We start from the raw sequence: 27,774 nt of genomic DNA, 5'->3' as shown, positions 1-27,774 counted from the left end.
TGTTTGCGTGTTTGGATTGAATAGAGCCCTTTGTTTGGATCTAGTTTTCATTCTTCTACAGTGATAGGGATTTTAAATAGATATAGATATAGATTCTATTTGAGAACATGGGGTGCGGCTATTATTTGGAAACAGTGATATTTAAGGGTGTATGTTTAAAATTGCGTAATTCTTCAGCAATCGCACATGTTCCCTAAATCAACTGTTGTTGCAAAACTAGTAACTTATGGTCATGTAGTATATATAAGTACACGATAGATGGCGCTAAACAGAAAAAAATAATTAAAACTTAAACTACCGCGATACCAAAGAACCAGTGGTATCTTAGGAAGCTACCATATAAAAATGGCCTCCAGGCTCCATATATAACTTATCTTGCGCTGAGAAATGGCATCAAATCCCAAAGCAACAACAACTGACAATCAATCAAAGATATAAACTGTCCCATGTGATCGTTTTGATGCGCACTAGGGACCTGCCATCATAACCTGGATGGGGTTGGTAGGTTATGTTAGGAATAACGAATCCAATTTTTATTCTTTTCCGCAAGATTTTGTTTTTCAACTGATATATTGAATATAGTAAGTCCATTTTTGCACATATCAGGACAAGAATATTTGTTTTAAGATATTTGGCGTCTTGGGGGAATGGGGAGAAAATTGTTACCGGCTTTTAAAAGTATACGATTGGTTCCTTAAACACAACTGTTTGCTGTTCGTTGCCATCTATCGTGGATCCTAATAAAGGACCAAAGATTGTGGCCAGACTGCAGAGGAAGTATTACGAGAAGTCTGTCTACCGAAGTTTTGCTGTACACGTATTTGATTTTCTTGAAAAACTTTTCATGCATATAAAGCACGGAGGCTCCGTATTATATACACATACATATTAACAAGCATGACAATGTTATATATAATGTCGGCCAATTCTGCGCGTCGGGTAATTCTGCGCAACGATACGTTATTTCTGTAAACATTGGATCGCGTGTTATTTTGGGACAAAAATCCAATTTCTGTCAAGAAAAAACAATCACAATTTAATTAAGAACAGTGCTATTCATAAAGTCTACAAAAATATCCGGCATTTCGACTCGAAATGCATATGCAAATGTGATTTTTAAATGTCAACATGATGACCCACTCCATGACCTTCTTGAACCGGTAACCCAGAAAATTCGATTTACTATGTATCTTTTAGAATCATACAAATAAATACACCATATAAATGATGGAAATGTATACCTTAAAACAACACTGCATTTTAATCCAAGTTTCCATTTTTGTAAGTTGTTCCACACGTACAAAATCGTCTGCTACCCAACGTATCAACTTGACGCTACAATATAAATTCTGAAGAGAGTCACCGGCGTATAGTCTGTTTCTAAATTCTTTAGTCATGTTTCCCCATTAGCAAGACGTTGTAAACACATTACATCCTATTCATTGTTGTTTCTCTTCCACATGATATATTATTTTTTAAAATATATAATGTTGAACTTTACCTTTTTGACAAGATCGGTTTGGTTTGCTTAGTATATCATGCCATTTACTGGGATTATTACGATCAGTTTTGTAAAACTAGCTATAAATCTGACCTACTTACTCGACTAAAATGCTGAAACAGTTCAAAGTAATGCATTTAATTTCTATAACCCTATTAATAAATCGTACATCTTTTCAACGCAGTGCGCAGAATAGGCAGACATATCGCGAGTCAGGAAAACACTGGGGTGGTATCCCCTGTGTCTAAAATTAATATTATTTTGAACAAAATATTCTGGTGACAATTGCCTCTTTTCAAATGGTAAACATTGCTGTATTTTATTTTCGTCAATATTTTGCTTCAATATTGGAGACGGAAACCTTAAGCGCGCAGAAATGCCCGACAGCATTGTATAGTACGTGTGTATAGCATATACTGTAGGTAAACTGCAAGCACCAGTCCCTGTGCCTGTGCGTGTATTACCTTGCTTTTCAAGGACTTGTATACGCTGTTTGATAGGAATAACTGGTTATGGCAGGAGCAAAACGTGTCCTAATTACTGGAGCATCAGGTCTTCTGGGTCGGGCTTTATATAAGGAGTTTGGAAAGAATGGTACATGGGAGAAGTGCGGTCTTTCATTCAGCAGATCAGGGGACGGATTAACACAGATCGATATCAGGGACAAAGACGCCCTAACACAAGTCATAAAGGATTTTAAGGTACATGTATAAACTGCTTGCACTGTAATTAAGACAATTTTCAATCAGGGTTGAGACACCAGGGCAAATAAGGTTCCATCTTTACACAGGTGTAATTGGAATTTGTGATGAAAAATATGTATAAGGCTTGTTTTAATAGCGGCCCAACTATATACCGAAACAACCCGGAATCAAACCGAAAATTCCGGAACAAAACGAAAATACCGGAAACAAAAATAAATAGATAAATAGTCGAAAATACTCGCTATTTTATTTTTTTATGAATTATATGTTAATTATAAATAATTAAGTTTGGCGAGATGTTTTATGATTTATTCGAAACAGGAATAAGTGATAATAAAACTGACCACATGTATATGGGATCTTTTTTTTTCTTCTTAAAGGAAATGATAATTTTTTAAACTAATTTCTAAATGAAACTGGGTAAATTATCCCTATAACAATTCCAAGCAAGTTGTCCTTTTTGGAGATTGTGAACCAAACATGCCATATATGAACTAACGGACAGTCACAGACATTTCCTGATATACAAAGCAGTATAGATAGCGAAAACAATGTGAAAAGCATGAAAAGAACTTCTTTTCGCAAAAAGAAGTAATACGTGCAAAAAGAACTCATATTTTCTCTATTTTTTTTACAATCAAATTCTTTTTAAATGAACGATAATGACAAAGCGCAGTGAATAATGTATACATGTACACAACATGAATGTTGGTGACATTGTTGGATATGTGACCAGTCAGTATGTACTGTGGTATGTAAATTGGATTGCAAAAGAAGAAATAAGTACTAAAAGAACTCGTTTTCTTTATTTCTTTATCAAAATTCAATAATAACATTTTAAATGAAAGTTAATGACAAAAACTCTATGAATGATGCATTTTCAACAGACAGTACACCAGTTGCTTTCACCTGAATTGAAAAGAGACTCTATAGACAGTTCTAAACCAGGAAGTTGGTCCTCTGTATGGAGGATTGTTGCTCATTCCAATTTACTGAACATACGTATTACCAATTTACACACCGCAGTGCACTTATCCAGACGATGAATTAAGAATTAAAAATGGTTACTAAATGTCAACTTAAATTACTGTTTACATATGAAGTCAATCATAGCCGGGCAGCACGTATTCCTTCATATTTCAGCACTTTCTGTGATGTATGTACAATTCTTAAATATTCATTTACGCTGTTTTGCCTGTTTTAAATGATGAAATGGTGAGCAATAAAGCTATGTTATAAGACCATGTTTTTTCTTCATACATGAGAAAATGAGAAGTATGGTTAAACAATAATAACAGCATGTTAGCACTGTCAAAAATATCATAATATACCATCTTATACCAATACTAGCCACTAGTTATCATGCTTACAAAGTTCAATGTTCATGAGAAACGTATCTTAAATATATACATATAATTTGTTCTGGTATAATCTAATTTTGTTCTCCTGTTTTCATTTGTTCCCTGCTTTTACATCTGAGTATATAAAAAAATAGTAAAATAACCAAAAGTCAGTATAAAATTTATTGAAATTAATGGAATCAAAACTATAGTTATAGAAGTATAATTGTTGCATTTTTAACCTTTGTTCCAGTATTATATATTTTTTGTTCCAGTATTTTTTTCCATCTTGTTCCAGTAAAAAGTCTGACCCATTTAATAGTCTTTAGCTTCAGTCTTATCTCAGTATTATAAACAACATCAAGGAATTCTTAATAATTCATACGTTGATTACCCATAACCAGTTTAAGGCGAGAAGCAAAATTATTGGAGTCCGTTTATAAAATGCTGGAGTAAATAAATAAAAAAATTCTTTATTCCAAAAAATGATGCAAAACTAAAACAGCAATCAAAGTATGTTACATACACGATAACATTTATAACGGTGTTTGATTGATCAACTGAAGTGAGTTCAGCCGACATATGACCGGAGATGCTATATTTTAAGTTTGTAGGATTTGGGTGCCTTTAAACTTTTCTTTTATTCCACCTCCTTTAATTGATTCAAAAGACGTAATTGATGTGATAATATAAAGGAGGCCAGCTTTTAATTCAGGCTGCAACAATAAAACAAATACTTCCACAAGTCAATTATCAAAACATGGTCAGCACTTAATTAGGTTCTCAGAGAAACATCTGCGGACATAGCAGTTACGGTAGATTGACACATTTTACGTTTAAATACACATGGCATTTATGATGATTACACTTAATAGGAACTAAAAGAATTAAAACACCAATTTCACTTGATAAAAATTATTTAATTGGCATTTAAATATTAAGGTACTGCCAGCACTTTGCATAATTGACATTTTCATTGATCGAAATTTCCTTGAATATCTTAAATTACGGTGTACTATGAAAGTTGTTTGGAAAGAAAATGTAACCAGTTATATAACTTCTTACTAAAAGATGATAATTTCAAAATGTTGATTAAAATTTCCTGGTCCTATATACCATTTTTTACTATAAAATGAGCAGTTATATCAGTGTTTCATTTACAACTTTTGATCGCGATTTTCTTAAAGTTCAAGAAATAGGGATCAATATTTTTGTATTCTCTAGTTTTAAAAAAATGGAATCCACGCCTGACCCTGCGCTATGTGCGAGTTATTGAGGGAGTGGTGTAGTATGCATTTGAATTATACATATTTCCCTGTCAAAGTGAAAGAAATAATTTTAGGTTGTAATTTAAATAAATGTTTTACCAGTATACAGTAAATATTCTTTAGCAAGGCCAAATATAGGTGTAAAATCTCCAACAAAGCCAATCCTGTCTACCTAAACAGCATTCTTTACTAAAGAGACACTAATGGTACTCCATATTTAAGGTTCATTACAAGTTAAAATTACTCTGCAACAAAGCCATAGAAGGAATTATTTAAAGAGCTTCTACTGTACTGCTGTACTGCTTACACTAGCACGGAACAACATTCTTGCTAACATTAGGCAGGCTCCCATCATTTCTGTTTAAAATGGATGAAAGAAACAGTTCTTAGTAATATAAATACCTTTTGTTTTTCTCTTCATATACATTTTTCTCACAGGGAATTTGTAATACAATATGGCATCTTATACACTTTATGTATAGCAGTATGTGTGCCATATCTTTTATATACCAGTACCACAATTCATATAAATATGTCATTAAAAGGAAAAAAAGGCTTGCAAAGTTTCCTTTTAAAGAAATATGTATGCAACAAGTGGTAGATCAAAAATAGATCTATTTCCATTCATCTTGACTAAATAAATTAAAGAATACTTAGGATTTAAAGATGAAAGTTGGTTTAAATGAAGCAAGTACAGCACTGTACATTGTATGGCTATTGTCCCAAACAGTGGAGGTGATCATGGGTTAGATATCAGAATTAATGGGGGAAATAGCCAAAGCAAAATGATGAACCAGTAAGAGGTAATTCAAGTATTTTTAATATTATTTAGAGTAGAACTATGGCATTGTTATGCTTTACTAACTGTTGATATTGACCATAACAGTGATTTTATCATCTCTATCTCTCTTGGTTGGTTTGTCTGTCACTTTTACCATTATAGGGTATAACTAACTGGTTGAGGGAGAAGGGGGCTCGATATAACATTGTTTTATCATCCTATTCACTGTTGCTTGATTTGTCTGACGGTTTTACCACCACATTCATTATAGGAATGAAAGCCTGGTATAGATGACTTTTAACTAGTCCTATTATAACTTGTTTCATGAAACTATTTTTATATTAAAGCATCTTTTTAAATCATCCAGAAGAAGGAAATATCTATATTATGGTGCTATCATTGTGGAGATATCTGATATATCATGTATTTCCATGTGAACCTTTTCCACTTTCTCTTGTAGCCAAGTGTAATAATTCACAGCGCTGCTGAAAGGAGGCCTGATGTAGTAGAAAAACAGCCAGAAACTACATATAAACTGAATGTAGAGACTACCAGTAATCTCTGTGAAATAGCGGGTACACACACACAAACACACACACACACACACACACACACACACACACACGCACACACACACATACAAACACACAAATACACACACACTTCACTAATGGATCCCTTTAATGCACAAGTGTGGAAAATGGGTTAATGAGCGAGATGTGCTATATATCACATTTTGCAATAAGAACCCGGTTGATTGACATTCACTAATAGTAAACTAAAGCAACTGGCATAATATACATGTACATGTGAGACTTTGTTCCTCAAACTGAGATGCAGACTGACATCCGAGAGGTGATGCTATTTATTTATTGCAATCAGTCGGATTGTGATTACAGCAACTAAAAACCTTGAAAATAGCTCTTTGCATGCTCTTTCTTGTTGAAAAATTGTGGAGGAGTAGTAATGGATGTCCATTTTTCTTTTTTGATTAGAAATTGTTTTTAATTCTCCAGTCAAAATATATCAACTAAATGCAGACTATAATATGCAATTAATGCAAAATCTGTGTTTATTCCTTAATAATAGAAGTAATACAAGTACATGTACATATAATACTACACCTACCAATGATCCATTGTCTTGTGATTTCAGTATCTGGGAGTTTCTTTTTATGTATAACATCAAAAAGGAGAAGGGAAGCAATGAATTTGATGTTTTCATTTTATTTTGTTTTTATCATATATTTCATTCCATATTTCTTTATGTCAATTTCATATTTTCACTACCAGGTCATCACTAAGACAAATGACCAAAGGTTGGAGTTTGTCCTATTGTTTATGTGTATACATTCTGTCAGAAAAAAGACTGAGTTAAGTCCATGTCACAGTCTTGATTTCAATGCATGGCTAAACACTTAGGAGACAACAGGTGCTCTTTATCTTCAGAACTGTATTGAAAATGTAATGAAAATGTAATAAAAATGTAATGAAAATGTAATAAAAATGTAATAAAAATGTAATGAAAATGTAATAAAAATGTAATGAAAATGATCCTCTCCCTTGGTTCTTATGACAAGCAGGACCAGATTGGCTTTAATGTTTCATACTCTAAATTTGTAGCTCTCCCGGTCACTCAAAGGTGGCCTGGTGTCTGTCCATCCCGTACCATGAGTTTGCTGTTGCTGCTCCTCCTAAACTACTTGGAAGATTGCCATACAACTTATACACACATTCTGATCTTAAATAAAAATTGGTGTTACTTGGACATTCAGTATGGACTCCATAGTACTCTTTCTGAATGGATAGTCATGTCACCATGAAGTTTTCACTTAAAGACTATGATATCTGGTTAGTTGGTCCCAAAAAAACTAGACAACCAGAATGATCACCCTCTATTAACCATTTTGGAAATCTTCCAAGCAGAAAGTCATATAGACATGGGTTTTTCACCAGAAAACATGCTGATGGCTTACTGGTCCATAATATTTATGGTAGTCATCAGAAATTCTTGCTATCACTTCACCTCCTAGATTGATCATAATGTCCACATTGGGTTTTCACCAAAAGATTTATTATGATATCTTGTTAGTTGTAAATGTTGCACAGAATTTTGACATTGTTGTCTTTTATTTTCTAGTACTAATTTTTATATTTATTTGGAAGGCATTCCTAAAATATTGTGAAAATCTTCTTTGTTACATTTTTAAGAACTATAGTTTTGATTGGCATCATATAAACACTATTGGACTAAAGAGTCGCTATATGCTAATACAATGCATACAGACATACATACATACAAACACACATACATGCATATATACAAACATGCAGACAGACATACATGCATAGACATACATTCATATATACATACATACATACACATATACATACATACATACACACATATACATACATACACACATACATAAATACATACATATATACATAAACATATACTTACATAGACATACATACATACATACATACATGTATGCATGCATACATACATTCATACATACATACATACATACATACATACATGCACACACACATCCACACACATACATGCATGCATACATACAGACATACATACACACAATCATACATATATGCATGCATACATACATGCTTGCATACATGCATACACCCATGCACACACATACATACATACATACATACACACACATATACATACATATATACAGACATACATACACACACATATACATACATACATACATGCAGACAGACATACATGCATAGACATAAATTCATATATACATACATACATACATACACACATATATATACATATATACAGACATGCAGACAGACATACATGCATAGACATACATACATACATGCATACATGTATGCATGCATACATACATTCGTACATACATACATGCACACACACATCCACACACATACCTGCATGCATACATACAGACATACACACATACATACATACATACATACATACACACAATCATACATACATATATACATGCATACATACACACATCCACACACATACATACATGCATACATACATAAATACAGACAGACATAGAAACAGACAGATAGACACACAGATATACATGCAGACATACAATACGTATATACAATGCATACACACACATATACATGCATATATACATACATACATAGATGCAGACAGACATACATGCATAGACATACATTCATACATACATACATGCACACACACATCCACACACATGCATGCATACATACAGACATACATACACACAATCATACATACATATATACATACATACACACACATATACATATATACACACATATACATACATACACATATACATGCATAAATACATACATACATACACACACATATACATACATATATACATACATAAATGCAGACAGACATACATGGATAGACATACATTCATACATACATACATACATGCATGCAGACAGACATACATGCATAGACATACATGTATGCATGCATACATACATTTGTACATACATACATGCACACACACATCCACACACCTACATGCATGCATACATACAGACATACATACATACAAACATACATACACACAATCGTACATACATATATACATGCATACATACATGCTTGCATACATACATACACACATGCACACACATACATACATGCATACATACATAAATACAGGCAGATATAGAAACAGACAGATAGACACACAGATATACATGCAGACATACAATACATATATACAATACATACATACACACATATACATACATATATACATACATGCAGACAGACATACATGCATAGACATACATACATACATACATGCATGTATGCATGCATACATACATTCATACATACATACATGCACACACATCTGCATACATACAGACATACATACACACATACATACACACAATCACACATATATACATGCATACATACATGCTTGCATACATACATGCATACATACATACATACATACATACACTCATGCATACATACATACATGCACACATACATGTACACATACATGCACACATACCACAGATGCACACATACACATACATGCATACAGACATACAAATGTACATACATGCATACAGATATCCATACATACAGACATACATATCAAAAGTGGTTCAAAGGTTATACTCCAGACCAGGATATAAGTAATAGAATTATATTTTCCTTTGTCATGATCTTCATCTTGAGGCATGACCATTTCATATGACATACCATCTGTATACAGTATATAAGCAAACATGGCATTGACCGCTCTGGTGGCCCATTGGTTAGAGCGTCCACCTCAGATGCAGGAGGTCATAGGTTTGATCCCCTGCCGAGTCATACCAAAGTCTTATAAAAATGATATTAACAGTTTCCTTGCTGTGCACTCAGCCATAAGAAGTTAATGTTAGGACTGGTGTGCCTGGTGTCAGGATAATGTGACTGGGTGGGACATCATGCTACATGTCTCTGGCATGATGCCCCAGTGCTAGACATCACTATAAACTGCCACACTGCAGACATCGTAGTGATATGACTGAAAAATTGTTAAAGCTACATTACAAATCACACACACACACACACATGCACACATACCTACCTATCTACATAGATCCATCCATCCATCCATCCATACATACATACAATACAATACAATACAATATAATGCAATGCAATGCAATACAATACAATACAATACATACATTGAAAATCCAAATCACATACATACATACATACATACATACATACATACATACATACATACATACACATACAATACAATACATACGTACATACATACATATACACACACACACACACACACACACACACACACACACACACACACACACACACACACACATGGTGCCTATCTGACATTTAGTATTGTACATGATGACTTGAAAATCTTATTATTGCTGTTCCTTTTTAACAGAAAATCATTTGGACATGGGGTTTTCACCAGAAAGCTTCCCATGTCTAAATCATCGTAATTGTAAATGTAACTGAACTACAATCCAATATGGCTATTATTGTCCATCTTGAAAATCTTGTGATTGCTGCTCCTTCTGAATATATGGCCATATGAAAACAGGTATGTAACCAAAAGACCTCTTATGATGTCTACTTCATTCGAAATGAAAATGTGAATATTGGGGTTTACACAGTCTGATAGTAACTATCTCTCTCACTCTTAATTTCTCTCTCTTTCTCTTTCACACACACACTCACACACACACACACACACACACACATATATATGCACACACACACAGTCAGACATAAAGAAAAATATGCATGATTAATTATGCTCATAAAAAATAAGATGTTGCTTAAAAATAAAGAACTCAGAAGCAGAAATAATCTTTGACTAGTACTCTACAAGCTGTTGAGGTTCAAAATAAGTGTCTACCTTTTCTCAAAGCTTACATTTTATCATACAGCTTTGATAAATATTTTCCAGTTGTTAGTGGTATAAACTATACTGGGGGTGGGGTGTTTGAGCCCAGCAAGACTTATGTTTTGCAATCAAAATGAAAATCTTAATTGTTTCCCCAAACTTTGTAATTTCTAAAGAAAACATGTCTTTTTGAAATCATAATATTTGGTATATAATTCTTAATCCATGCAGTAAAGGACTTCCAAAACTCTTTAATCACTCGACAGTTATAAAATAGGTGTTCAGTATTTTCAACATCTTGTTTGCATAAAGTAAATTTAATCAATGAAATTTATTTTTTCAAAAGTTGATTTGTTACAGTAATTCTGTACATGAATTTAAAACAGAAAGGCAATTAAGTTTAAGTAAATCTTTAGCATAGTATGAATTATCAGTGACAAGATATAAAAAGAAATTTTTATTTTAAGATGATTTTTTTTATCCCTCTGTGATAAATATTGGTCAGTGTTGGATAAGTTACTTGTGTTCATTTAATTACATAGTTAAAGACATGAGTTAAATTTGCAACATTCTTTTTGAAACATATATTAATGATTTACATGAATTTTATCTACAATGCATAGATTTAATTAAAAATGTACCCTGTACTTTAAGTTTCTTTCTATTTTCAGGATCTGTTGGAGCCTGGGTGTTGTATATTAGTACTGACTATGTCTTTGATGGAAAGAATCCTCCATACAAAGAAACAGCACAACCTAACCCTCTGAATAAGTATGGGCAGAGCAAACTGGATGGGGAGATAGCCACTTTGGAAGTAAGCCAAGGTGTGTGTGTGCATATATATATATACCTGCATTAATTCCATATTTCATCATAAGGCACAGAAACATGATATTGTAACAAGTAGCAAAGACACGTGTTAAAATATTTGTATTTATATATAAATTATATAAAAGCTTTTATACCGCAAGGTGAAATATAACTGCTATTAATGTATGCCCAGAATTAATTACTTGGTTAGTACCAACTATAAACAACCCATAACAACTGTATAGACTCAGATCTGATGGTGCATTATGTGATGGCATATATGGGTCTGTGCAGTTTGCAGTTGGACTCGACTTGAAGCGAGTATGTACAGCACCACTCATGCTTCCAAATCAAAGCTAAGACAACTAAATTCACCCTCCCAACTGACCTTCAACTTGCAGTTTAACAAATTCCATTTTAGACAATTTATAAAGCATTTTATCATATCCAACAACAAAAAGAAGTGAAACCATGCCTTTATTTGACATTGTTGGCAAGGCCATTTAGGGTACATAATTTCATAGATCAGCAAATCATGGTAAGTAAAAAGGATGATATCCATGCATAAAAGTTAAGGCAGATTTATTTTCATGCTTTTGGTCACAAAATGCCACCCAGTAATCATGTCTGTCTGTCCATTAACAGTTTGGTTTCTACAAGGTAAACTTACTTACTGGGAATTGATGGAATTTAACCAGATATGGCAATCAGCTTGATACTGATGTGATCTCAGTAGAGTTTAATTGTAATTCTTATACATCCTCAATTACAGAAGTTATGGGCCCAGAGTGCCCTTCCCCCAAGGTTCATTTCCTTAACTGACTGCTCCTGTGGCCTAGTGCTTCGAGCATCTGCCTTGGATGTGGGAGGTCATGGGTTTGAACCCCAGCCAGGTCATGCCAAAGACATAAAATTGTGCTAACAGCTGCCTTGTTAGGTACTTAGCATTAAGAAGTTAGTGTTAGGACTGGTTGGTATGGTGTTATGATAATATGACTGGGTGGGACATCATGCTACATGTCTGTGGCATGATGCCCCAGTGCTAGACATCACTATAAACTGGCACACTGCAGACATTTTAGCAATATGACTGAAAAATGTATAAGCTACATGAAAAATACACACACACACACATTTCCTTAACTTTACAAAGGTCTATTGGCTATACAGACATATATTGATGAGACAATGAATGTTTGATTTCCAGCATTTAATAACATCTTTTACAGGAGTTATGTCTCCTGATGGTTCATCTTCTGACTTTGGTTTCTCTAGCTCAAGTTTACTTAGGTTTGTTTTGTACCAGATTTGGTTGACAAGACCTTGAAGACGTTTGATTACCATCTTTCCACTGCATCATTTATAAGTATACCAAAGCTGGGAGGGTGTGTATAACTTTTCCACATACTGTTGGGTTTTGATTATGTGCAGTTTTATGGGACTTTAATTAGTTGGATTATTACAGGAATTATGACAGCAGTTGCCAATCCACCTGTATTAATTTCTACAGAACTACTTTATCAAGGTTATTTGGATTTCAAGTATTAAACAGCATTATTTACAGGAATTATGACAGCAGTTGCCAATCCACCTGTATAAATTTCTACAGAACTATTTTATCAAGGTTATTTGGATTTCAAGTATTAAACAGCATTATTTACAGGAATTATGACAGCAGTTGCCAATCCACCTGTATTAATTTCTACAGAACTACTTTATCAGGGTTATTTGGATTTCAAGTATTAAACAGCATTATTTACAGGAATTATGACAGCAGTTGCCAATCCACCTGTATTAATTTCTACAGAACTACTTTATCAAGGTTATTTGGATTTCAAGTATTAAACAGCATTATTTACAAGAATTATGACAGCGGTTGCCAATCCACCTGTATTAATTTCTACAGAACTACTTTATCAAGGTTATTTGGATTTCAGCCAAACATAGTTTTATATTGATGAGAGCTTAAATGAGTTTGATTTCCAGCATTTCACAATGTCAGGAGTTAAGTCCATTGGTTTTCCATTCTTCCAAATTCTGTTTCTGCATTATAACTTTACCAAGTATTTTTATTTCAACCAAATGTAAAGAAAGCAAGGAAAATTATGAGAAATTATTATTGACAAATTGAAGTACATAAAATAGCATGCTTTTATATTTTGTTATTATTAAACCAGTATAAAAGAGCATGCTTTTATATTTTGTCATTAATAAACCAGTATAAAAGAGCATGCTTTTATATTTTGTTATTATTAAACCAGTATAAAAGAGCATGCTTTTATATTTTGTTATTAATAAACTAGTATAAAAGAGCATGCTTTTATATTTTGTTATTAATAAACCAGTATAAAATCAAAACTCTGAACTCAGCATTTAAGGCATCAGAGTTTTCAGATTTTGCTACAAGTACATACACCTGGATTAAATGGGGCATAAATCTGGGAAAGGACTGAGTTCCCTTAACATCTGATGATGCTATAATTAATTTAATTGTCACAAATCTTGTCACAGATAATTAAATGTATATGTACAAATAATGATGCCAGCCAGTGTCAGATGCTTCTGTATTTCCTTTGGAAAGGCACTTCTCTCAATCTTCAGTATGATATAGCCAGTAATGTGTGAAGCATGCCATTAAAACCAACAAAAATAAAAAAACATGATAATGTACCTTTGAAATCATGAATTCTCTGATCAGAATGAATACTATCACTTTCAGCTGTATCCACAAGACGAAATGACTAACCATGTAATATAATTTCTTTCAGTTACCAACCTAATATCTCATTTCATGAGTGATTTTTGCTTGGTAGTTGGAGTCTGCACTCAAAATCCATTAAAACTTAATGTAGCTACTGTACACAGTACAGCATGAGCTTGGTAGTAATATATGGCAACAGCTGACTGCAGTGAGCTGTAATATATGGCAACAGCTGACTGCAGTGAGCTGTAATATATGGCAACAGCTGACTGCATTGAGCTGTAATATATGGCAACAGCTGACTGCATTGAGCTGTAATATATGGCAACAGCTGACTGCATTGAGCTGTAATATATGGCAACAGCTGACTGCATTGAGCTGTAATATATGGCAACAGCTGACTGCATTGAGCTGGTGAATGCTATATACATGCTTTTTATACACACAATTTCAAGATGAGAATAAGAAACTCTTATAAACAGATAATCTTTTTATGGAGGTGACCACTAATACAGGTTTAACTGCACATTAAAACTTCCATAAACTTGACTTTGATGGAAACACTTTGGCAATATTATAGATTTGCATGTCCTGGATAAAGAGGTTTGGTTAATTATGTGGCCAGTCTACAGAAGAAGCCAGATTAGAGAGAGACCCAATTAGGGATTGGTACTTTGATTGGTTAGTCCTTAGATTTGCCTGTTGGCAAAATGAGCTAGGTTACACAGGGCCAGTTTAGGGAAAGATTCATTCAATCTTTTTTTACAGACTGTGGAATAAGTCCAGTTACAAGGGGGCCATTTTAGAGAAAGTTTCATTCAATCTTTTCTTACAGACTGCAGAATAAGTCCAGTTACAAGGGGGCCATTTTAGAGAAAGTTCCACATGGTTTGCTAATCCTTGGTGTGGTGTAAGCAGTGTAAAATAGCCTGTAGGTTTTACTTTTAAGAAAATTATAGGATACAAAAAGTTATGATATCTTTGCAGATAATGGTGTTCTGAGAGTACCCATACTCTATGGAGAGGTTGAGAACCTTTCAGAAAGTGCTGTCACTGTTCTCTTTGATAAAGTGAAAGACACTACCAAACCTTGCATTATGTCCGACTATGAGAGGAGATACCCTACCTACTGTGGCGATATAGCTTTTGTTGTTAAGCAACTGGCAGAAAAAAGGATAAAGGTAAAAAAAACACCACATCGTAAACAATACAACAATGATATTTGTGCTTATATGGAAACTTATCTTTTGGTCAATTCCTTTGAAGTTAGGGATTAAGGTGGATATATTATAAACTTGCAAAAAACATAATTATATAGTCAAAAGAAATATGTTAAAGACACAAATGTAAAACAAGTGCATTGCAAGAAAGTTTCTAACAAATGACATTTAAAATTTTGAACCTTTTTTGGTTGACCATATTCAAGCTGTGTCCAAGAGGAGCCAAAATAGCTAATGTGCTGGATTTGGGACCAGAAGGTCACAAGTTCAAATCCTGCCTAGACCAGGCTGGGTTTGATTGCCATGGTGTGTCCTGGACAGTGCATGTACATGATAAACAGACTCATTTTTACAAACAAAAGCCAGAAATGCATCCATAATTATTTATTTGTAGAAGAATATAGCAACAATATCATGCTAGTGTTCTTTATTGGCAAGCAAGTCTATAATGCAACCCTGTTTACCCACTAAGACACCTTTCTTGCTAGGCTCATCAGTATACAGTTACGACAATAAAGTTATAAATTTCTTGGACAGTATTCAGAAAATGTATACTTTTTCTTATTAGTACATGAATTATCTGGACGAAATGAAAGGTATTTATTTTCTAACGTTCATTTATTTGGGTCAGTGACAATAATGGTCACCTGTTATAAAAGATAGGTGAGCAATCACCTACCTTGGGCCTCTTAATTAAAAAGTTATAAAGTATCATTTTGATCACAAATTTGCAGATTAAACATTTAAATTTTCTTCAGCTGCATATACCTATCTCATTACCTCCTTTTGAGGAATAACCAATCATAGTAAAAGATTGTCTTTGGTACCAATGACGTCCCATACATTTGGCTGCCAGAATAAAATGGAAATTCCCAATTCAGCCATGGGTAAAGTATTGTGTAAAAAGTATGTTTTAGCCATCTGTAATTCAATGAATCACACTATATAAAGAAAAGAAAATATTTATAGTAACACTAGCTTATATAATGTAGGTTGTATATACACTGAACTTCGCCTTTAAATGCCATCACAAATAACAGTCTGTCTGTTCATAAAAGGGACAAAAAAGTGTTAAAATAATAATTCATATTATTCAAATTGACTTTGATTTTATGTTATAGTATATACCATATCTATTGGACACTTTCAAATTGACTTTGATTTTATGTTATAGTATATACCATATCTATTGGACACATTCAAATTGACATTGATTTTATGTTATAGTATATATCATTACTATTGGACACTTTCAAATTGACTTTGATTTTATGTTATAGTATATACCATATCAATTGGACACTTTCATATTGACTTTGATTTTATGTTATAGCATATACCATATATATTGGACACTTTCAAAGTTGACTTTGATTTTATGTTATAGTATATACCATATCTATTGGACACTTTCAAATTGACTTTGATTTTATGTTATAGTATATACCATATCTATTGAACACATTCAAATTGACATTGATTTTATGTTATAGTATATATCATTACTATTGGACACTTTCAAATTGACTTTGATTTTATGTTATAGTATATACCATATCAATTGGACACTTTCATATTGACTTTGATTTTATGTTATAGCATATACCATATATATTGGACACTTTCAAAGTTGACTTTGATTTTATGTTATACTATATACCATATCTATTGGACACTTTCAAATTGACTTTGATTTTATGTTATAGTATATACCATATCTATTGGACACATTCAAATTGACATTGATTTTATGTTATAGTATATATCATTACTATTGGACACTTTCAAATTGACTTTGATTTTATGTTATAGTATATACCATATCAATTGGACACTTTCATATTGACTTTGATTTTATGTTATAGCATATACCATATCTATTGGACACTTTCAAAGTTGACTTTGATTTTATGTTATAGTATATACCATATCTATTGGACACTTTCAAATTGACTTTGATTTTATGTTATAGTATATACCATATCTATTGGACACATTCAAATTGACATTGATTTTATGTTATAGTATATATCATTACTATTGGACACTTTCAAATTGACTTTGATTTTATGTTATAGTATATACCATATCTATTGGACACTTTCAAATTGACTTTGATTTTATGTTATAGTATATACCATATATATTGGACACTTTCAAAGTTGACTTTGATTTTATGTTATGAGATATACCATATCTATTGGACACATTCAAATTGACTTTGATTTTATGTTATAGTATATACCATATATATTGGACACTTTCAAAGTTGACTTTGATTTTATGTTATAGTATATACCATATATATTGGACACTTTCAAAGTTGACTTTGATTTTATGTTATAAGATATACCATATCTATTGGACACATTCAAATTGACTTTGATTTTATGTTATAAGATATACCATATCTATTGGACACTTTCAAATTGGGGCACTTATTATTATATATATTTTTTAATGCACTATAATTTCGGGGACATTTTTTTTAATAAATTGTTTTCCATGATGAAATTTTGGACACCTGCACTTACATATGAGCTTCTTTATGGAATTGGTTTGTTCATTCAGTTAGCACAACTAGTTATTTAACACTTTTAGGACTGCTAACCTTAATCTGGTTGACTGAACAATAATACACTGTAGTGGTTAAAAAAGGTTTGCTTGCCAATGAGTCAACAGGTGGATTTCACATTCATCTATTTGAGATAAAAACACCAAAGCTATAACTATACTTCTGTAAGAACTACCCAGTTCTTTTAGTCCAAGTCTTATTGGACAAAGCAAGAAAATATTTTTTTCATGTCCATCATATATATATATATATATATATATATATATATATATATATATATATATATATATATATATATATATATATTATATTATATATATATATATATATATATATATATATATATATATATATATATATATATATATACCACCTACATTAAAAATAACATGGCATTTAAAGTGTTGGTATAAAGCAAATTGATATACCAATGTTATTCGTATATCAAATTGTGATCCACTAATGGTGCACATATACACATATGGTGTAATACACATATATAAACATTCTTGCATAAGTAAAACCATGTGCTATTGATTCTAGATCAATGATTAAGTTCCACGCACTAATCATTAGTGATGTTTGAAAATAATGATAAAATGTGTTAATAATAGTACATTTTATATGGTACACAATTTCATCGCAATCCATTCTGCTTCCCCCTCCCCTCTCATGCATAACAGAAAAAACTATGCAGAAATCTGGAGTGAGAGAGAAAAAGGTTTTGGGTTGGATGAAAACCTTGAAACTGAACTTACACCAGGTAACCTACAAGAATATGGTTTGTCATAATGGTATGTGTGCACTTTCCTTGGTATTTATCTAGTGTTTATATAATCAACGATACAAGGTTGAAAAAACTGTCAACATTGTACAGTAAATCTCTTGGCTACGTGGTACACATACTGTGATGTATTTAATGTCTTTTTGTTGTTTCTTAAACCTATGATAATGTTCTAAAAAAGTATTAATATGCAAATATCCAAAGGCCGCCCTCTCTCTCTCTTTCTCTCTCTCTGGACCATCGTAGCAAGATAAAGGCAAAAATCTGAGAAAAGAATAGCTTTGAGGATTTTCACTCGTGTCATCCCAGGTTGTCTCTGGGCATATGAATGATGGTAAAAGTTAAGTCAAACTGACCAAAGGTTGAGAGATAGAGATTAAAGTAGAACCAACCAAAGGAGAGTGAGAGTTTTATGATTGGTAGTACTGTTATTGAAGCAGAATAATGACTTAGATCAACTGTAAATATATTAAGCTATTTTACTTACTTCTTGTTGGTTCATCATTTGGCTTAGTTTCTATTCCACATTAATTTCCTTAGGCTGGTGCTTAAGTGGCTTAGCATTCATTTGTGTTATTAGTGTTCTACTTTCTTCATTAAAACCATCTTTCCTGTTTAAATCATAAGTGTGTATTGTAATGATTTAATCAATGTCAAGAAAAATAGAAGCTAAACAAAGAAAACAACTTATTAATATGCGAAGGTGATTGTGAATAGCCACAAAAGGCATAGAACTACATTTTGTAGTGAACACACCTGGGGATGTGAGGAGTTCATTCCCTAGGTCAATAGTAGTAGTAAACCTTAACTCTGTTCAAAGGGCAAATATATGTGATATAAATAAAATATATGTATAGTATATATGCTGTATCAATCATATATCACTCATATAAATGTTTCATTAAAAGAAACTTGGCAAGCCTTGTTTCCTAATAATGAAAAATGTATACATCTTGTGGTATATCATTGATACAGCAAACGTACTACACATATATTCTCTCTCTCTCTCTTTATATATATATATATATATATATATATATATATATATATATATATATATATATGTGTGTGTGTGTGTGTGTGTGTGTGTGTGTGTTGTAATTGATTTGAGTTGACTCCTGTAAAGAACTCTTATTAGGTTGCAGAAATCTGAAGTACTTTGCAAAAGTGATCAATGTTGAATATTATATATTACAGCATTCTAGTTTGGTCTTTGGTTTCAGAGCTGAGCAGCTAGTGTTTATTTTCTATTAGGATTTCCTGTAGAACTCAACATGTTGGACAGAGAGGAGTTGAGCAGCTAGTGTTTATTTTCTATTAGGATTTCTGTAGAACTCAACATGTTGGACAGAGAGGAGTTGAGTAGCTAGTGTTTATTTTCTATTAGGATTTCCTGTAGAACTCAACATGTTGGACAGAGAGGAGTTGAGTAGCTAGTGTTTATTTTCTATTAGGATTTCCTGTAGAACTCAACATGTTGGACAGAGAGGAGTTGCTGTATATCAGTACCCTTTCAATTTACTTAACCAGACTCTTCTTAAAATTGACAAATTTCAACATACAAGTGAAATTTTGATGATCTAAAAGCAGAATTCAATGAAATATTTACACATAATATGAAAATAATAATTGGTAATTCGCCTTGTGACCTGAATAAGTTTTTTTTTCTTGTCTAGTAAAGTATTGTTATGAGATAGCGTTGGCCATTAGGTTGTTGACCATTCATTGACTCAATATGTGATGTGTGGTCAATAAACTGTCTTTAGAGTAAAGGCCCAGTTAAACTTAGACCTTAACTCCAAGAGGTTTCTCTGATTCTCTGAAGAAGTGGGGAATCCTTACAATAAGAATGGGACTTGGGATGAAACACAGACTGAAATATAAGTTTTATCTGATTTATTGTCAGAAATCATATAGCAGTAAAAATCAAAAGGCTCAAATATCAGTTGCATCACTTCTAAAAATAACTCATTGATTTGGTATTAGAGTGGTAGTGTGCATTTCGACAAACATAATTTAACAGTTTATTATGATAGAAGTTCACCTGAACATTTAGAGATATAAAAGTTTTAATACTCTGATTTTATATTAAAATTATTGTGTGGTGATAGACTTAGAAGCATTGATCAACATTTCATTAAATTCATAGGGGTTAGCTTCAAATAGAGCCTCCAGAAACAGTCAATGGTTATAACAATAATAATTAACAGCATGTGTGCAAAGCCTTGAGAAACACTTGACAGCTTTACAATATATCAAATAACTGATGGAAAGAGCCTTGAGGAACACTAATTGGCTATCTACTCACACCTGCACTTATTATTATTGTTAATATGTGATTTCCTATTTTAATTGAATTGTTGTTGTTGTTGTAGGGTTTAAAGCCATTTTTCAGCACACGATAGGCTATACATGGCGGCCAGTATTAATGGTGGAGGAAGAACCCAGAAAAAACCCGGAAAGAACCACCAACCCACGAGAAGCTACTGGCAAGCTTTCTCACATACCCACATTGGCTGAATCCGAGACTCGAACCCATGCAGACAGAGGTGAGATGGCAGTGATCCGTAATGGAGAGCGCTTTAGACCACTCGGCCACTCGGGGCCCCCTCTATTGAATTGTAACATTATTACTTGAATAAGGTCTTGAAGAAACACTTGAATTGACCTCAAAGAATCATGAAATATACTGTCTGATTAAAATTTAATTGATCAAGTAGATATTTAAGCTAAAGCTGCTGATTTAAAACTTAAAAACAAATAAATTAATATTCTAAAAGATTTTTAGTTACACAGATGTAGATTTCAAATTTAGTTTTAGTCCTGTCCCAAATATACTTTGCATTTATTTATGTCGATATCATGAAATAATGATGAATTCATACATGCCAATCTCTGGCAAGGAAAAAGTGTAATCCAAGTGGACAAAAAAAGTAATCCGAGCAGAAAAAGAGTAATCCACATATAACATGATAAAAATTAAATGAGCATATGTACAAAATGATTTATTTATCCCTCTGGACTTTTAACATCAATAACTGCTTTAAGTTTTCGTATATAACGCTTTGAGCTTTAAAAAACAACAGACTCTCATATTGCATTTCAAAACACTTTGTACAAGCTGAGACTATGAATGTTTTGCACACCAGTAGAACACTAAGTGCTGAGTTACAGAGCCTGGATCTGAATTCAGTTTTACTTTTGTTAACAATACTGAACAATCTCTCACAGTCAGCATTAGAATGGTAAGGAACCAATATTCCTTTCACAACCTGACAAAGAAGAGAAAATTTATATCTTCCACTTATTGGGTCTTTTAGCTGGGAAATAAGATGAAAACATCAACTCTGTCCGCATGAAGTACTTTGTCAGGTAGAGTGCCATCTTGATACTTCAGGAGTTCTTCTTCTAATTTATCAGCAGCTTTTCCTGCAGCAAGGTGCATCATATGACAGAGATAACCTGATATGAACAATGATGGAGACATTTTTCAAAATATAGAATGCAGCTCCTTTATGAATTCCAGTCATCACTGATGCAGTATCAGCTGAAAATCCCATACAGTTCTGCCAACTTATATTTATTCAAAGCATTATCAAGCAAATAAAAAAACGTTTTCTCCAGTGGAATTTACTGTTAATTCTGATAGTGAAAGAAGAGCACTCTGACTTTGCTCTTTTCGTTGTCAAAGTCTCTTACACAGACTGGGTACAACATTTTGTCATCATAATCACTACTCCTGTCTGTTGCAATACTAAACAGTCCAATTTTCATGGCTTCTGCAATTTTAAGTGAAGTATCTTCTGCTAAACACCTAACAATATTAGATGATTGTTCTTGTACGTGCATATTTTCTGCAATTTTGGAATCAGGAAACATCTGTTTGAACAAAGGACCAATGTAGTCTTCTACCGCTAAGGGTAGTCTGTGTACTATTAAGAACTCGGTACATCATTCCATTGCATTTATAAAATTTATGTCCACAATTTAGTTCTGCTGTAAAAAAGAAGTTACCGTAGTATTGGAGTTTGTAAAATGAGCTAATTAAAGGTTTCTTTGTTTTACCACCATGACCAATATTAAAATCCTTTCCACACAGCCTGCAAGGGGCATGAAGCTGCCCTAAAGTGGAACGCTGTATTGTGTAATTCATGTATTCATCTCTGAATTGATTTTTCGTCTTTTCCTAATCCATCTGTGAAATTATTTGAAAAACATTTTTGCTCAAACACGTGCATCGACTTAAATAAATATGACTTGACTATTAGCACAAAATATCTACTTACTGGTTCTGTACCAGATATGAATTTGAACAAAGGATGCAAGTTAGAAAACCAGTCTATTCTCTCCTAGCTAAGTCATACAGCTGCTATAAATAGAAACTGAGGTCAAAAGTTTGAAAGTAGAACCAGCATGTTTCTTGGAAATGGGGCAGCTGCTATAAATAGAATAGTGTTAGAAAAGTGCATGCAAGTCAATGGACAAGCAAGCTGTTATATCGTAGTTAAATGTGGAAGCCATCTTTTCTAGAATACGATCTGTGGGATTAATGGGATGTTAATAAAAATGAGAAAACAGATCATACATTTTTTGGGGAGGGGGATATACCGAAAATGCGTAATCTGAATTTTACGCGTAAGGCGTAATTTAGTGAAAAAAGTGTAATGATTATGCCAAAAGTTTAATGGTTGGCATGTATGTGAATTCTGATTTGCAGAAAATAATAAATGAATGAGTTAACTTTTCTTTGTGCACTGCCTTATATGGTCTTTGTATTAAAGAATAGTAAAAGATTTTCCCACAAACTTTCTAAATGTACAGAGCTCTTAACACTGACAAACCTTTAATACCTCCTGTGGAATTCTGTGCTTAGCAGGGAAAATTCTGCCATTCACTGGGTAGCAACTGCCAGGAAAAATTATGTGAGCACACGCTTGCAGGGCTAATCATACTTTGCTACCAATAGTAGCAAAACTACACCTTAAATAATAATTGTAATTAAAAATCTATGTAACACAGAGTATTAACAAAGTGTGCTTACAACAAATTCATTTCTGAACAGTTAAAATTTGCAATGCAAATAAATGTTTTGCTTTAAAATGAGTAATATTGTAAGCTACCACTAACCATTAAGCAAGATAATGGTGGGAGCATTCCAAATGTGCTGAATTTGGAAATGAGGCCAATACCTAGTATTGTTACACATGCATTCCCAGCATATTATCATGGAATTAAAGAGTTCAAAGGATGATTTATGATCAGTTTATATGCAGATATGAAATATACCTGAGAATCATACCAGTCATCGTTGGGTATTGAATAACAGTAGGTATTAATTAATAAATGAATACTGTGCATAAATGTTGACAACTGCCACCTACCTAGCTACGATGTCATTACCCATCTACGAAATAGATGCACTAGTATTAGTAATACCACAATGCTTTACCACTGAAAGCTTTACAGTTAATAAACTTAATTTGAAACTATAAAAAATATTAAAGGCTAGATTTCCTGCCCATTACAGTATATGCTCTGTATTCCAATACTGTGTCCACTGTATTGACTTGTCCAGTAAAAGTACATACTATTTGTGGCCCAGCGACTTAATCATTTTAAAAGGTAAAACATTTCACCATTGATTGCACACATCTTATCTTTTCTATTTCAGGGTGAGAAGATCAAAGGAATTTACCATTGGAGTGGCAATGAAAATATGACAAAATATGACATGGCACTTGCCATGGCCAAAGCCTTTGGTCTTCCCATAGATCATATCATTGCAGATAAATCACCTTCGGGAGGGGCATCCAGACCGTATGATGCTCATCTGGACTGTAGTAGAATAGAAAGCTTAGGAATTGTCAAAAGAACACCGTTTAATGAGTTAATAAAAGATATATTGCAGCCACATTATGAAGGATGATCAGGGATCAAATCCATACATCACTAATAGTTTTGATCACAAATTTGACTGAAAATTCAAAATTATTCATTTCATTAATATGTTTAGAATTAAGGTGTAATTAGCAAAATTTTGGAATTAACATGGTTTGTTTGTCCAGAATATTTGGGTATTGTTTTCAGAAGTTTACTTCCATTAAATGACTAAAATAATATGTCTCTGGCTTTGAAATACCATGTTAGAATTCTTTTTTCTTTCAAGGCAGTATCAATGCTTATGGTCTTACACAACTATTAGGGTATCATTTTCTTTTCAACACAAAACATTTGGATGCAAAGAAATGTGTGTATTTATTAGGAAGTGCTTTTCAAATTTAGGTATAAACATAAAGCGCACTCTGGTTATATACTTTCATGTATCAATTGAATATTATTGAGAGGGTGAGTATGACTTGACTGGTGACATGTTTCCCTTGGCATATGAATACACATCAAATTGAAGTGTTGTTTTACCCATCCTAAACCAGACAATCGTTATGTTTACAGGTGGGTCATTTCAAAGCAATTAATCTTTGTGTTAACATAAAGTTTTCACTGCCTTGTTTTATTTACCTGTTGTAAACCTACAAGGACAGTATTCATCAGGTTTGGTGTTTATATATTTATATAACTAATAAAATTGTATATGATAACATATAGCAAAAAACAACTATTCATCAGCTCCTTTTGTTTAGTGGCCATGGATTTTATTTGTCAATTTGCATGCAATATGCTTTTATGTATATCATTAATTATATATGCATTGTGAAATCTGATACAGATGTAAGATATACATCTACCTTTCTTCACATGATTTCTGCAATGAGTTTGCAATACAGCTTGTAGTAAATATGTAGTAATATCTGTAATTGCACATAATCATTTTGGTTTTAGTCAGACTTTTCAAAACCGTATTGTCAAGCACGCATTTTTAGTTCTTAAAGAGTTAATTGGAATGTAGCGTAGCCTGATCAAAATATTTTTCTTTTTAATCATACCTCTATATTAAAAATGTGGTTTTTCTTTCAATCTTTGATGCTATGCAAGCAGCTCTTCCCCAAAATGAAAATATTTACTTCTTGAATTTATGGCATCACTTTCAAAATTTGCATACATTTTACCTGTCTTCCCGATTTGTAAGTAATGAGGAATTAATTATGATCTTTTGTCACACATACTTATATGCTTAATTGAAGTTTACATTTAATTCCTTATGTTAATGCATCACGCTTTTATTTTTTACTGTTATATCCTGTATTTACTTCTTGGGGAATAGTATGATAATAAAGGTTTAATTAAAGACAATAAATGTATGTTTTCTTTGTATATTTCCAAATAAATCTAGCTGTTTACTTAGCATTTCACATATCATAGCCACACAAATGCACAAACAGTATCCAAAGAACACCGATATTAAGTAAAAATATATATTTGACTGTTGAATAACTCATTAATTCATACAGATTATATGTTGCAGTGTCAAGAAAGGTCAAGGGTTTGGGAGTCAAAACCTGTATTTTTCATGTTAAATGTCCTGAACTGGCTGGGATGATTTTGTTACTTTTCAGTAATAGAACATACAGTTACACTGTTTTATAGTGCAAGTCTGATGGCATGTTGTCATGAGAATGAAGCGGAGGGAGAAGACACAATACAACAGAGATTTTGTTCACAGGGCTACGTGACGGTCCTTTCGTGTAAGGTCTGTTCCAGTAATACATACCTGGGACTCCGGGAAGGCACTTTCAATGTGGGTTACTCACCCATAAATGCAATTTAGAAGTTTCTTATCTTTTTAATATTAACTCTGTGTTGTCATAGAAGTACAATATCTGAGCTTAGATTGTAATACCAAGAGAAACAGTCAAATTTCAGCTGAAAAACCAAAGTTAGCTCCTAATGCTTAGAAATTTTAGACCAATTATTTACATCACTTTACGGGAGCATATATCAAGATATTTTCTGATGAACAGATTAAAAGCTGCAATTATCAGCTTTTCTTGCTTCCTCAAGTTAAAATTAAAAGAGAAAAGTAATAATAAACAAAGTTATGTTAGGGTGCTGTAGTAGAGTTAGTAATGAAAATGTCATTACTTTTGTGTCTGTTAATTCACACTGCACATCACTGCATTTTAATGACGCACGATTAACACTGATGCAAGTTTACTTATGGGCTGAATGTTATGTGGGACAAATAATTTATATCTTTTAACTTTTAAAATGGTGGACGTGGAGAATAGTGCAATGAGAACGGAAAGACGGCTCTGTGTGCGTGTCAAATGAACTACAGTGCAGTGCATTTCATTACAGTTATAATGAGCAATCTTGTTTGTCTACTGTAAATTTATTTATGGGCTAAATATGTTTCCAGTGAACAGTTTAGTTTCTATACTGTCATTTTTTAAAGTGCTGGAGGTAGGGTGTAGGTTTGTTGGGTAGCATAAATAGCTAACCATGTAAACATGTATAACTTGATACTTGATTATAACAGTGTAAGATCATCGGTTCAAATCCTGGATAACAACCAAATTCAGCTAATTTGTTGTGGCTCTGGGCAAGTAAATTTACTTCCATTGCCTCTACATTATAGCTCTCTTTGTGCTGATGTGCCATTAAAATACTAAACAAACACTATACTGTTTGACATGGATTAGTTTCTCAAATGAGAACTTAATTATCCATCAACCAATATGTCATGATATACTGCAATCATTAAGTCAGACCG

At 32.8% G+C, this 27,774-nt stretch overlaps 1 protein-coding gene across 1 annotated transcript; it reads left to right on the top strand.

Annotated features, from left to right (window-relative positions):
* The first annotated feature begins 1,882 nt into the window (after positions 1 to 1,882).
* LOC149797487 (methionine adenosyltransferase 2 subunit beta-like) lies at positions 1,883 to 26,362 on the top strand. The gene is made up of 5 exons (XM_089962298.1): positions 1,883 to 2,202; positions 6,055 to 6,169; positions 11,688 to 11,840; positions 15,515 to 15,708; positions 24,778 to 26,362. Exons 1-5 carry the CDS (start codon positions 2,014 to 2,016, stop codon positions 25,030 to 25,032), a joined length of 906 nt encoding a protein of 301 aa, XP_089818424.1. The 5' UTR covers positions 1,883 to 2,013; the 3' UTR covers positions 25,033 to 26,362.
* The last annotated feature ends 1,412 nt before the right edge of the window (positions 26,363 to 27,774 follow it).

This window comes from Sinohyriopsis cumingii, chromosome 6 (genome assembly GCF_028554795.1).
Source record: "Sinohyriopsis cumingii isolate HCF-2022 chromosome 6, ASM2855479v2, whole genome shotgun sequence".
Lineage (NCBI taxonomy): Eukaryota > Metazoa > Mollusca > Bivalvia > Unionida > Unionidae > Sinohyriopsis > Sinohyriopsis cumingii.
This window is presented reverse-complemented; position numbering and strand designations above follow the sequence as displayed.

Excerpts from the sequence above, each read along its gene's own strand:
- LOC149797487 (XM_089962298.1), top strand. The coding sequence starts at position 2,014 with ATGGCAGGAGCAAAACGTGTCCTAATTACTGGAGCATCAGGTCTTCTG. Across the intron at positions 6,170-11,687 it reads TAATCTCTGTGAAATAGCGG|GATCTGTTGGAGCCTGGGTG; the intron begins GTACACACACAC and ends TTCTATTTTCAG. Across the intron at positions 15,709-24,777 it reads TGGCAGAAAAAAGGATAAAG|GGTGAGAAGATCAAAGGAAT; the intron begins GTAAAAAAAACA and ends TTTCTATTTCAG.